The sequence below is a fragment of the Acomys minous genome (assembly GCF_964271855.1).
Source record: "Acomys minous genome assembly, chromosome: 9".
Classification (NCBI taxonomy): domain Eukaryota; kingdom Metazoa; phylum Chordata; class Mammalia; order Rodentia; family Muridae; genus Acomys; species Acomys minous.
This window is the reverse complement of record NC_140490.1, coordinates 69,781,870-69,793,694: the sequence shown is the minus strand read 5'-3', so window position 1 is coordinate 69,793,694 and position 11,825 is coordinate 69,781,870. Positions and strand designations below refer to the sequence as shown.

General features: G+C 43.7%; 2 protein-coding genes across 4 annotated transcripts in view; both read right to left on the bottom strand.

Moving 5' to 3' along the window:
* Positions 1–1,059: 1,059 nt before the first annotated feature.
* Positions 1,060–11,825, bottom strand: part of LOC311606138 (vomeronasal type-1 receptor 4-like) — a 26,155-nt gene continuing 15,389 nt past the window's right edge. Inside the window, exons 1-2 of one of the 3 annotated variants that reach the window (XM_084797208.1) lie at positions 6,477–6,544; positions 1,060–2,410 (exon numbers count right to left, since the gene is read on the bottom strand). In XM_084797208.1, coding sequence (XP_084653334.1) covers positions 1,437–2,336 — 900 coding nt within the window. In that variant the 5' untranslated portion in view covers positions 2,337–2,410; positions 6,477–6,544 and the 3' untranslated portion in view covers positions 1,060–1,436. Of the gene's footprint in view, positions 2,411–4,523; positions 4,588–6,476; positions 6,545–11,825 lie in introns of those variants that run through there. The other 2 variants (XR_014782224.1, XM_084797207.1) reach the window with 2 other exon arrangements.
* On the bottom strand, positions 8,965–9,879 carry LOC311605881 (putative vomeronasal receptor-like protein 4; the record flags this gene model as incomplete). Its single annotated transcript, XM_084796730.1, has 1 exon — positions 8,965–9,879. The coding sequence occupies one exon, from the start codon at positions 9,877–9,879 to the stop codon at positions 8,965–8,967; it is 915 nt and encodes a 304-aa protein (XP_084652856.1).

Here is an 11,825-nt window from a genome sequence, read left to right as displayed (position 1 = left end):
ATTTCTGTCAGGAGGACCACTGAACAGCACCATTTCTACACCTCTCAGTCCTTCAACCAGCCATCAAAATAAAATTTGACCCAGGCAGAGTGGCACATACTGATAATTCCAGCAGTTGGGAGGTTGGGAAGGAAGACCGAAAGTTCAAATCCAGCCTCTGTCTTCAAGAAAGTTTGAGGTATATCTCAAAAACAAAAAGAAAAAAAAAGAAAAACCTCCAAGAGCCAAAATGTTTATTTTTATTTATGTGTATGTGTCTGTGCAATTGAGTGTAGGTGCCAAAGAAGACAAGAAGTGCCAGATCACCCTGGACCTGGGGTCATAAGCCATTGTGAACCACTTGATGCACTGGGAATCAAACATGGGTCCTTTTCCAGAGCAGTATGTACTCTTTACTGCTCACCTAACTCTTCAGTTTCCTCATAATTAAAAAAAAAACTCAGAAAGGCAAAAGGAAGTACTTATTAAGCTCTATTTACCTAGTTTTCCCCCAAATGTAATAATTATTGGTAGGTTTACTTTTGCAAATGGAAGAAAATTCTAATTCATATAACTGTATTACATTATTTTCACATTTTTATTTTATTAAATTAAGACACCTTTGAATATCATTCCAAAGAAATAAATTTTTGAGCTCATTGATGATTTTATAGTATTAAAATCTTTAAAGTTTTAAAAGTTACATCTATTTATGGAAGAGGGCATGCAGGTCCCGTGGCACACATGAGGAGGTCAGAGGACAAGTGAAAAGAGTCAGTTTTCTTCTTCTGCCATGTGGGCCCGGGAGGCCGAGCTGAGGTTGTCAGTGGTGTCTTCCTGCAGAACCACTGCACCAGTCCTACGTGCAGTAAAAATCTGTGGATACTGGGGATGTGTTTTGTTTTGTATTTTTCTCTTTGTTTAGATTCTAAAGATGGAGCCTCCACCTTGTCCATAGAGGAAGTCACTCTGACACTGAGTTACACACAGCCTCAGTCATTGAATATTTTCAAGTAGCTATCAAATGCATATCTGGTTTGGCATTTAGGTAATGTGTTTAGGATGATGCACACTATCTTTAACTGTGTTTCTGTAGTGAACATGTGTATCTGAAGGATTAGTTCCTAGAAATGGGGTTCCACAGTGAAAGGGATTCACTTAAGTAACTTGTGCAGATGTTGACACATTGCTCTGCTGATCTTCCTGAAGCTTGGTAGGGAAAGCCCACCCTCTATGGACAGAGTTCACACCGAACGCTGAAGGATGAAGTGAGGACATGTGTCCCCCGGGCTTCCCTGCATCTTTGTGTCAGATGTAGGCTGCTTGCCTCCAGCTGTACTGTGTGAGAACCTGCTTGAGCTTTTATTACTTGATTTAAAAAAAATATACAAGGCATAGAAAACCACACCAGCCATTTCAAGCCCCCTTTTCTGAAGAGATCGAAGCAACGGGGCTTCTCAATATCTCTGAGCATGACAGCACTCGGCCAGGTGGCCATCCCTGTGGATCAGCACGAGGGGGCTGACAACTGCATAACCAAGGGTCAGGAATTCTTGAAAATGCACTGTTAAGGAGTCATTCTTTAAAGAGGAAGATAAATATAGAGAAACAACACAATCTGTCCAGTAGAAGACAACAAAGCAGAGCATCAGAAGGAGGACACTTTGAGCAGCTCTCAGCTCAGGGGGAGTTCTGTAGAGAAGCTTGGAGCTCTGAAGGTAGAGGACATGCTGGTGGTGCCTGTGGAGAAGAAACACCATGTAGCCACTGGCCCCTCCCATGGCGCCCTGGAACACTGCGTCTCTCAGGACCAGGAGGGTGAGAAAAATGTTGTTTATTTTTTGACTTTCTTTTTTGAAATAACAATATCTGCTATTCTTGTGCAGTGGTGATGTGTTTGTCCCTTTGTCTCTGAAGGAAAGGAGGATGTTCATGCTGATCAAGGGATTGAGAATCCAAAAGAGGAGCAGTGAGAGAAGCACATGCCATGCAGACGTCAGTCTGAGCCTTCCACAGCAGGAGGCTCTGGGGCTCATGATGATGGCCTGGACCACTGTGAGGAGACTGCTTGTGCAGATGGAGAGGCCACGGGTCATCCTTTCTAGATAAACACTAACGTGACAGCCTACCTCACCAAGGAAGTGCCTCATACCTAAAGCCGCTGTTGTTGTTGGCATTCCCTTGCAAAAAAGCATTATAATATTTGTCAAAGCCAAGTGGATGACAATTAGGTGTATAGACATATTCCCAGAACCCAAAAAAATGCATGTATAATTCACAAAAACATAAACATTTGCAACAGTGCCAAGTCCAGTTAGAAGAAGGAATATTGTTATTTCGCTAGTATTCAAAACCATTTCTCACTTCTTGGGCAGAAACCTTGAGATCTTGCAAGTAGAGTTGGAGGAAAAGTAACAGAAATTATATGTACCTGTAAAATAAAATTTATGTTATAGTGTGTTTCTCATATATAAAAGAAGGCCTTGACCTGTGCAATAGAACAGATATTAACACATCTATCTATATCTAAATATTTGCTTGTCTTTATGGGACACCTTGTACTGTAAGTGGTAACTATGGGAGAAGACTAAAAAATATTTGAAATTACCAAACAGGTTTAGCCTCCTGATTTTCATATTAGTAAAATTAAATTACACATTCAAATGTGTATATATCCCATGTATTTTGAATCTCAGAATGTACTGAAATGAACAGTTTACTAACTTGAAGGTCTCCTTGCATTTTCTATTTGATTTTGTTAACACTCCTGTCAGTCAATTCCTCAAACCTGCACCTTCCTTTGCCTCTCCCCTTCATCCACACTTAGTATGTAAACAATTATTTTTAAAAAATCGTGTTAAGAATGGTGATTCATATCTGTTATCCCTGCACTTGAAGAAGGACATGGAAGGAGGATTACTGTGAATTCATTACCAGCCTGAACTACATAGTGAGATTCAGATCAGCCATGGTAACATAACAAGACCCTATCTGAAGACCGCACCCCAAGAAAACCATAGGAAACCCTCCCAAACAAAACAAAAATCCATAGAAATGAAACCAACCCTACCTAACCACATCAACATCAGCATCTTTCAGAGTGAGAGACCTTTCTTCTGCAATGTGTTTGGTTACTATGTGAGTTTTCTTTTACAATGAAAAGAGCAAAGACCTGTTTTCTCTCTTGCCTCTAGTTACCATATCTTTGATTCATACATTTTTATACTCCATAGGTGCTTTAATACACACTGTTCTGTCAATTTCACTGCTTCCAAATTTCCCAAGGTTATCTTATACCTTAACACAAAACTCACCCACACAGCACTTCTCTATTGGTGCAGCTGACAAAGCTGAAGCAAACACTGTGTTAGTGAACCTGTTGCTGATTATGCCAGGAGCAACAAGAGCCCGGAGGCTCAGCAGGAGCCCAGAGCCCTGAAGCTCAGTGGTTCTCTCTAGGAGCATCTAGAAGTGGAGCAATGAACAGCCAAAACTATCCCAAGTCTCCAAAGGCCACGCCTCTTGTTTTTGGCTCAAGTTTAAGCATCCTTTCAGAATTTGTTCAAGGATGCTTTTCAGCTGGTTGATAACCTATGTCCCCCACATGGTGGTTCGACTTCAAAGGGGATAAACATCACCTGCTCTAGTACAAGTCTTTTTCTCATCCCTCACTTGTGATCTATACACAAAACATGTTTATCTCTCCTTCTGCCTGTGATCTGAACAAAGCAGGAACACTGACTGGATGCAGCCAGACTCTGCATGAGAGCTGCTGTGGGATATTGTCTGGAAGGGTTCCAGGAGGGGGCTGCCTTCCCACAGAATGACTTCAGAGCCTCTAAGGAAACCTAGAACAGATCTGGCTAAGCTGCTTTTGTTCAGGGAGAGAAGGATTCTCAGGTGTTGTGCGATGCTATGGGGTGAATGTGGCTCGTGAGTTAGGAATCCCTAGCAATGCTTATCAATGCACTGGGGCTCCAGGGCTAAGTGAAGTGTTTACCCTCAACCAGTTGTTACAGTACTGCAACTGCCATGAAACCATATTCCCCACTGTCATGGCAGCTAGATTTACCCACATCTGTTCTCTCAGCCTGTTAATACGTAGGTTTGCTTTGATTCATATCAGACTGACTTGAGTTTTTCTGTCTTATCTTCTTTGTTCTGTAGTAATAATTCTTCCAAGTTTCTAATTAATGGACCATGATCATATATTTGTAGAGTGCAGTGTGATATCTCAACACACGTATATTGTTTACTGATCAAACTAGAGTAGTTACTGCTATATGGTCTTGGGGGAGGCTGGAAATCCAGGGGTACCACTGTCATTACCATTTTAACCTTCTGATAAGGCTCCAGGCTCTTCTCCTGGAGCCATTCACACAGTGTGTCCTGCTATCATGAACAACTGTTGTCTGCTGGGCTGAGGGACATTAGGCCTTACTCTCCTAGGACTGTCTTTGGGAACTTGCTGACTTCCCTCTTGCCCAGTGTTCCGCTTTCAGAGTTCTACATTTGTGTGATCAGTTCTCACCTGTAGGACATATATCAAAGTGCGGTCCATGCATGCTCAGTTCTCATTGCTGCAGTAAACCTCTGAACAAGCAGCATCTGGAGAGAGACAGGGCTTGCTCTGGCTCACAGTATGAAGTTAGCCCAGCTGGGCAGGGAGCAGGGCAGCAGGAGAGTGGGGCAGCTGGTCACTTTCATCAGCAGACAGGATGCAGAAAATGCTGATGCTTAGCACCGTTTTCCTATTTATTCTGGGGCCCAGACCACGGGATGGTGCTACCCACATCCAAGGCAGGTCCTCTCACCTCAGTTAAAACCCGCTGGAAACTCGCGCTAAAACACCCAGAGGTGTGTCTCTTCCATGATTCTAAATCCAGACAGGTTGGCAATGAACTTTATGCTGTGCACACATTTCCCCAGAAGTGCAGAAGGCAGGATGGGGCCATGTTGAACGTGCTCTGAGTGCTCTATGTCCCTTCTCCCCTCCTCTACATCCTATCAGCCATTGGTGTGTGTGTGTGTGTGTGTGTGTGTGTGTGTGTGTGTGTGTGTGTGTGTGTGCAGGCTAACTTCATCTTTGCAGTTTAGAGTTCTTTGAAGCCCTGGGCCTCCAGCTTCTACTTCTGGAGCAGAAGTGTGTGGGTTACAGGTGTGTGCCACTGTGCCCGCCTGTGCTCTTTTCTCTTCAAGATCACTGGCAGAGAAACCTGTGTGGACACTGGTTTATATCCAAGTCTGGGACGATGATGCCCATGAGGAGGAACATCAGGCACTGCCTTTCAGCCTCAGTTTCCTTGACTGCAAACGAGGGATGACAATCTGTGCCTATGCACTAAACAAAGCATGCTGTGCTCTGAATTCACAGCCCGTAGTGCAATAAAGCCTCAGGCATATCAGGAGAAGCAACTGTAACTAATATATTGAATAAGAGTTGGTTAAAAATTTAGTCAGAGATCCAGAATCTGGTTTGTTTTGTTTTTGTTTTTAAAAATAATGTTTGGTGTTGGGGAGATAGTTCAGGGATTAAGTGCACTGACTGCTCTTCCAGAGGACGTGGGTTCAATTCCCTCACCCACACATAGAAGCTCACAACTGTCTGTAACTTCAAGATCTGACAGATATAGTTGCAAGCAAATTACCAATGCACATCACATAAAAATAAATATACTAAACAAAATGAGTGTTCAAAACATTACCTCATACCTTCATGCCATTAATAAACACTTTTATGTTTTTCTGATTTGGGTCTGGGTTTTTCTACCTTTTTGGGATCTCTGCTTATTAAAATGCTTCCAAGGTTTATTTATTTTTTGACTGAAAAATTTGAACAGTAGCAGTGGATTTTACCTTTCTAAATACATTTTGAATCATTATTGGAAATTTTTTAAAAGGGCATGCTTTACATTGAGCTATGTAACAAGTCAGACAGGCAACTGTGCCCATTTCAGATAGAGTTTTCTCAACAAAAAATGGCCCCAGTGCTTGCTGCTTCATAAAACAAATTCTGACTTTCAGTGGATTATATTAATTTATAATCTGGCCAAAAAAAGAATAAGTGTACTTTTCAATACTAATTGTGAATTGTTTTGTCCATTAATGTAGTATATAATGATGAAGTTAATTGGGTTGTATGTTTGTATTAGAAATCAACTGAGAATGAGTTCAGAAAACCTCAACGCATGTAGAGGGGAAAAGAGAGTGGAAAGGGAGGGAAGGGGGGGAGGATGTGAGAGACAAAGACACAGTGAAGATTTTGTTAAAAGTGATTTGGTGTCAGTCATGGTATAGGTGAAAGCAGAGGCTTAGAGAAGAGAGAGGTTGTGGGACTGTTTTCCTTGAGAAGACGGAAAAGTTCTTGCATCCTTCTTAGTCTCCCCCAAAAGAAAGAGAAAACACATACAAAGACTCTCGCTGAGCTCCCCAAAGGCCCTGGCTCCTCAGCATGGAAGCCTGGCACTTACCCATCTTCCCAGCCTGTGGTACATTACCTTTGGAGATCAGGCTCAGCAAGCCCTAAGCCTCAGGAAGGAAAACCAGCAAACGTGCTTCTGAGGGAAATGTTACAGCCCCAAGGAAGAACACCAAAGAGTGGTCAGGTACGCTCCCTGCGGCAGCTGCAGCGGAGGAGAAGCTCTGGGTTAGCCCTCTGGCCCAGTGAGCCTTCAGGGTTCTATTTGAACCTTCTGGGTTTGTAGAGTTCCTGTTTGCAGTAATCTGTCACTGGGCTTCAGTTGTCGCCGTTCTCAGTGTGTGGGGGAGAAGAAAGCCCTCTGCGGAACCTCAGTCCCTGGGGTACAACTCTCTCTCTCGCAATTACTACATAGGTTTGTTCTCGAAGCTGTTTCAGACTTAATTGGAATTTAATTACTTATGTAGGAAACTATAGAAATGATCCTTGGAGATATAGTCTTGAGTTTAGCTACTTTCCCAGAAGGATGTGCAGTTAGGATGCGAGCAGCAGCCAGGTTCTCTGTCTGCAGTCCTCTCTTCACCTTCAGTAAAGTCCAAAGCCATGAATGAGATGGGGACCTGCCCTATAGGCACAGAAAAAGCAATGTCCCGCTCTCTGCTTTGACCCTTTCTATGACAAATGCCATCCATCTCAGAAGATTGCACTTTCTGAGAAAGTCTCAGCCACAGTTAGGGGAAAGAGAGAGAGAGAGAGAGAGAGAGAGAGAGAGAGAGAGAGAGAGAGAGAGAGAGAGAGAGAGAACACACACACACACACACACACACACACAGAGAGAGAGAGAGAGAGAGAGAGAGAGAGAGAGAGAGAGAGAGAGAGAGAAGGGTTCCCCTTGCTGTAGGCTCTTGATGGTTCAAGGTCTCCCAAAGAGATTGTTTCCTTCTTTGTCTCTTAGACAGCAGCTGGGACCCCCAAGCCCAATGGAACTCATGTGAAAGACTCATCCTGTCCTAAAACTACTGTCAGTTGATATGTGAGGGTTATTGACTGGCTGATTGGTGCAGGCAATAAATTTACACAGGGAGATGACCTGTAATTTACAAAATGCTGCGCCCCTTCCTGATACTGACTTTTTCTACTGGATTTCTGCTGTATTACGCCTTATGTAAAATGACAATGAACCCACAGCATGCCACAGGGTCGTGTGGCAGGGTAGGCTACAGCTTGCCACAGGGCTGTGTGTAGGGGTAGCTTACAGCTTAACAGCCAAGGAAAGGTTGCTATGGCCAAATCTGGTGGCAGATCACAGTTCCCAGTGCCATTCTCTGGCATGTTGAATCAAGGCTCTTTGGATTTATTCCAGGGCTAGTGCTGTCTAGGTGAGCAAGGCGAGGAGCAAAGTGAGCCTGGAGCATCTCACCCTGTCAGAAACTCAGGACACACCCAGAGAATCACAGAGAGATCTTGGAGCTAACAGTTTCCTGTAATACCACCCCAGGGACAGTTGTTGAGGTCCAGGTATGTTCTGTTGAGTCAGTAACAGAATAGTAATTAATACTTAATTTCCCGACTTTTGCAGCTGTCTTGTGATGATGTCAGGGGATATCTAATTTTTTTTTGTAAGTCAATACTGAAGAGTTTAGAAGAAATAAGCGAGTGCCTCTGCAGGCTGATGAGGGTGCAGCAATGCAAAAGGTGTTAGTGGTTGTTTTAAAATTGTGATGCAGTTTCTTTTTTAACCTGGCCAGCACCCAAATAATTGAGACTGGACTATTGTATTTATTTGACAAGCTTTATGGCACAAGAACTGAACAGTATTTATTCATTTTAACCCTCTAAGATAATCTGGCTTTCTCCAACCTACAATCCCACTTGCTTTTCTGGCTTTCTCGGCGTCAGCCGCTCTCTCCGTGGCCACATCTTAAGGCTGAATGCCCACTTCCTCACTCTCCTTCCTCCTCCCTTGGCTGGCAGGAAGTCCAGCCCTATTCTCTCATTGGCTTTCAAGCTTCTTTATTGAGGAATCGAGGAGAAGAATTCAGGAGCAAAGTTTAGTCAAGATTCTCAGAACAAGGAGTGCAAGCAAAAATGGGGGTGGGGTGGGGACAGAAGTCAGTTCCCAGGGGCAGCCTCTGGGCCTCCCACCCACCCCCCATGCTCAACCACTGCTGAGAGCTCAGTGCTGGTCCCAGGTGAAGCACCACTGGGCTGTCATCCTCTGCTCCTCTGCTCAAAGAGCTGCTCCTTGGCCCCGGGGAAAGATGCTACAACGGAGCTTGCTCAGGGAACTTGCTTGGAGAAACAGATCTAATGGACCCTCAATCCCTGTATATGTGTGTGGGAAGTCACATATGTATGTGCAGCACATGTGTGCCTGGTACCCAAAGAGGTCACAAAGAGGTAGCAGATGCCCAGAGACTGCCATGGTTTTGCCCAACCATTCTGTACAGCGTTCTACTCTCAGAAAACAGTAGCAATTATGTTAGAAAAAGATGGTTTTTTTTTTCTGGGTAAAATATAAATTATAAACCTTTAGTTACTGGAGAGGTTATACAGAAGGCTATTTTCTAGACTTCTCGATTGTACCAGCAGCAAACCACATGGAAATCCTTTATTAGCAGGACAAAGGGGCTGACTGCAGCATAGCCAACACCTAGAAACATTTTAGCATCTGATATTATAGAATCAAATTTCAAAAGTAAACCAATGTAGAAAGAAAATATGAAATCTCCCAAGTAATAGAAGAGGAAACAGGTCATAAGAATGAGGACACTCCATGTGGCTTGGATTTCTGGGCTGGCACTATTTGATAACCTGGAGCTGTGAAGGTAGAGGACCCGGATGTGATGTCTATACAAGTGGACAGCCAAGGACCCACTGCTCCAGCTCATCAGACTCTGAAAGATGATGTCACGAAGAGCCATGAGAGAGAGAAAGAGCCACTTAACTGTAAACCTGGATGGTAGCATATAGCAATATCCATTATACGCCCCAGGTCTAGATCTATTCCAACTGCTGCCGGCTGCGATGTGATGAAGCAAGTTGGAGCTTATGAGAGCATTAAAGATCCAAAGGAGGAGGAGAATGGCAAGAGTTTGCCCTGCAGCCTGTGGTTTGAGCTTTCTCCACAAGGAGGCCCTGGGGCTGATGGTGACAGCCTGGAAGATGCTAAGGAGACAGGTGGTGCAGATGGACAGGCCTCGGGCCACCCTTGCCAGATAAACCACAGCTTTGCAACCCACATCCCCCAGAAAGTTTTTGAAATGAACTTTTGTGGCCACATAGCTGACCCCTGAGGTACAAATAATGATTACATTTGAAAACGCCAGGTGACTGAAAATAAGGTCTATAGGTTTTTTCTCTGAACCCATGATAAATGTATGTACATGTCTGACAAGTAGAAGGATGTTCCCTAAAGTTCCAAGTCCAATAAGAGAAAGGAAGATTATTCTCTGGGTGAGGTCACTCCTGTCGTCTTTCATGGTGAGAAGTAGAGATGTGCATTTTGAAGAACACAGATGAGTGAGACTCTCATCATCTGCATGGGCTGTCTCTGAAACATGGACGGTTCTGAAATATGAAAATATACAAGGGTCTTTTCTGGCAAGCACCTGATTTTTCATTCTTTATTCTTGTTCTTTTTTTCATTGTCTTATTTTCAATGACATGGCGGAGATAGTGATATCTGAGACATAAACTCCATGCTATGCATCTACTGACTTTGCAAACAGATCTTTCTTTGTGCCCCTCAGTGCTGAAGTTTACATTGTGATGGTGAGCATTACCTTTAGAGGGTGTTTTCTGTGCTGAGAAGCCTTGTGTCACAGCCAGAGAAGACCGTCACTCAACGCTGCAAAGGAAAAAAAACCCCGCTGATCATGAAGCTCAAACTGCGTCATGGCTGGGCAGTACTTGGCTTGGGAGAGAATGCCCACCAACCAAAGCATTATGTAGCCTTTATATGGTTGTTGTTGCTGGGCAGGCAGGAACAAGCTAGCAAGTTACAAGGGCCAATGAAAAGCAGTTAGCTTGGGCCAAACCACAAATTGAAAAGAGCAGACATGGTTTCAGGTGTGATCCAGTTTGAACGACTTGGAACAGATATATCTCCTTCCTGTTATTCCAGCTTCCTTACAGCACACGGAACCTGAGCACAGAACAAGGAGCCATGGGGGAACATTTTTCTTTTTGGAGAAGACTTCTTTTTCCTAGGTCTTATCTTGTAATAACAAGATAGTTTTAAACTCGCAAGCCATGAGGAAGCTACCCCTATCTTCTTGGACATATCTTGAGAGTTGGCCTGATGGACAACTCCCTATTGTGGTTGGGTTATTCTTCAAACTGCTGATTGCTGTAAAATACTTCACTGCCTCACGATTCCTAGAAGGTAATGGCTTACAAGACTAGCAGGCTAACTCCCAAGTTGTGCTTTTTGTAGGAAATGTTTGCTGGGATGGCAGAAGCACCTGCTGGATGCCTGCTGCAAAACCAAGCTTTGCATGTACCCAGACATCTGAGCTTACCTGTGTGAAACCTCCTTGGAGGGAGGCTCCTTAAACACAGGATGGTCAGAGGGAGGAAAATTACAGGATGTGTTTAGTGGGACAGTGAGAAACATCTCATCCTGCAGGGAAGCTCATTCTTCCGATGTAAACAACCCAATAGTTTCAGAAAGTTCCTGAAAGTGATTTTCCAGTCTCTACCCCTCCATATGTGCATCTAAACAGACTCCTGAAAGACACTTTCTGGAAAAAACTCAGTTGTTTGAAAGAAGCAGAGACCAGCCAAGTTGCTAGGAACAGGCTCAGAAAAACTGGGCGTCCTGGACAAGAAACGCCCTAACCTGTTGAGCTGTTTGCAGAAGGTGTAATATACTCCTGGTTTTCAGCTTTTGTGATCTGAAACTGCTGATTGCTGTAAAATATTTTGCTGCTAAAATGGGCTTTATTGATATAGTTGATTTTGAGTCATCCTTTTGCTCTAAATAACTCCTCACCCATTCATACATATATTAAGTAACCAAAATAAAACTTATTTGTAAAATGCAAGGATTTTCTATGCCATCCCTAGCTCTTAATAATGATACAGAGACCTTTATATTTATTGAAAGTTTCAGGTACTTTAGCTGGGCAGAGTTAACTATTCTACCCCAAAATTCTAGCCTGGGCTACTTTTCAGCCATATGGCCCTTTACCTGCCATTTTAGTCTCAGTCTGGCACCTCCTTCTTCATGTGTGTTCCAATGGTGACACCCTGGTCCCCACCTGAGACCATCGCTCTGTCCCTGGGCTCCAGAAGTCCCACCTTGGCTCTCATGCCCAGCTGTTGGCCATTCAGCTCTTTACTTGACCAATTGGAAGGTGACAGAGAACAATGTTTACAGCAGATCAAGAGAGGAGATGACGCAGCATAATGACAGTCCCAAAGT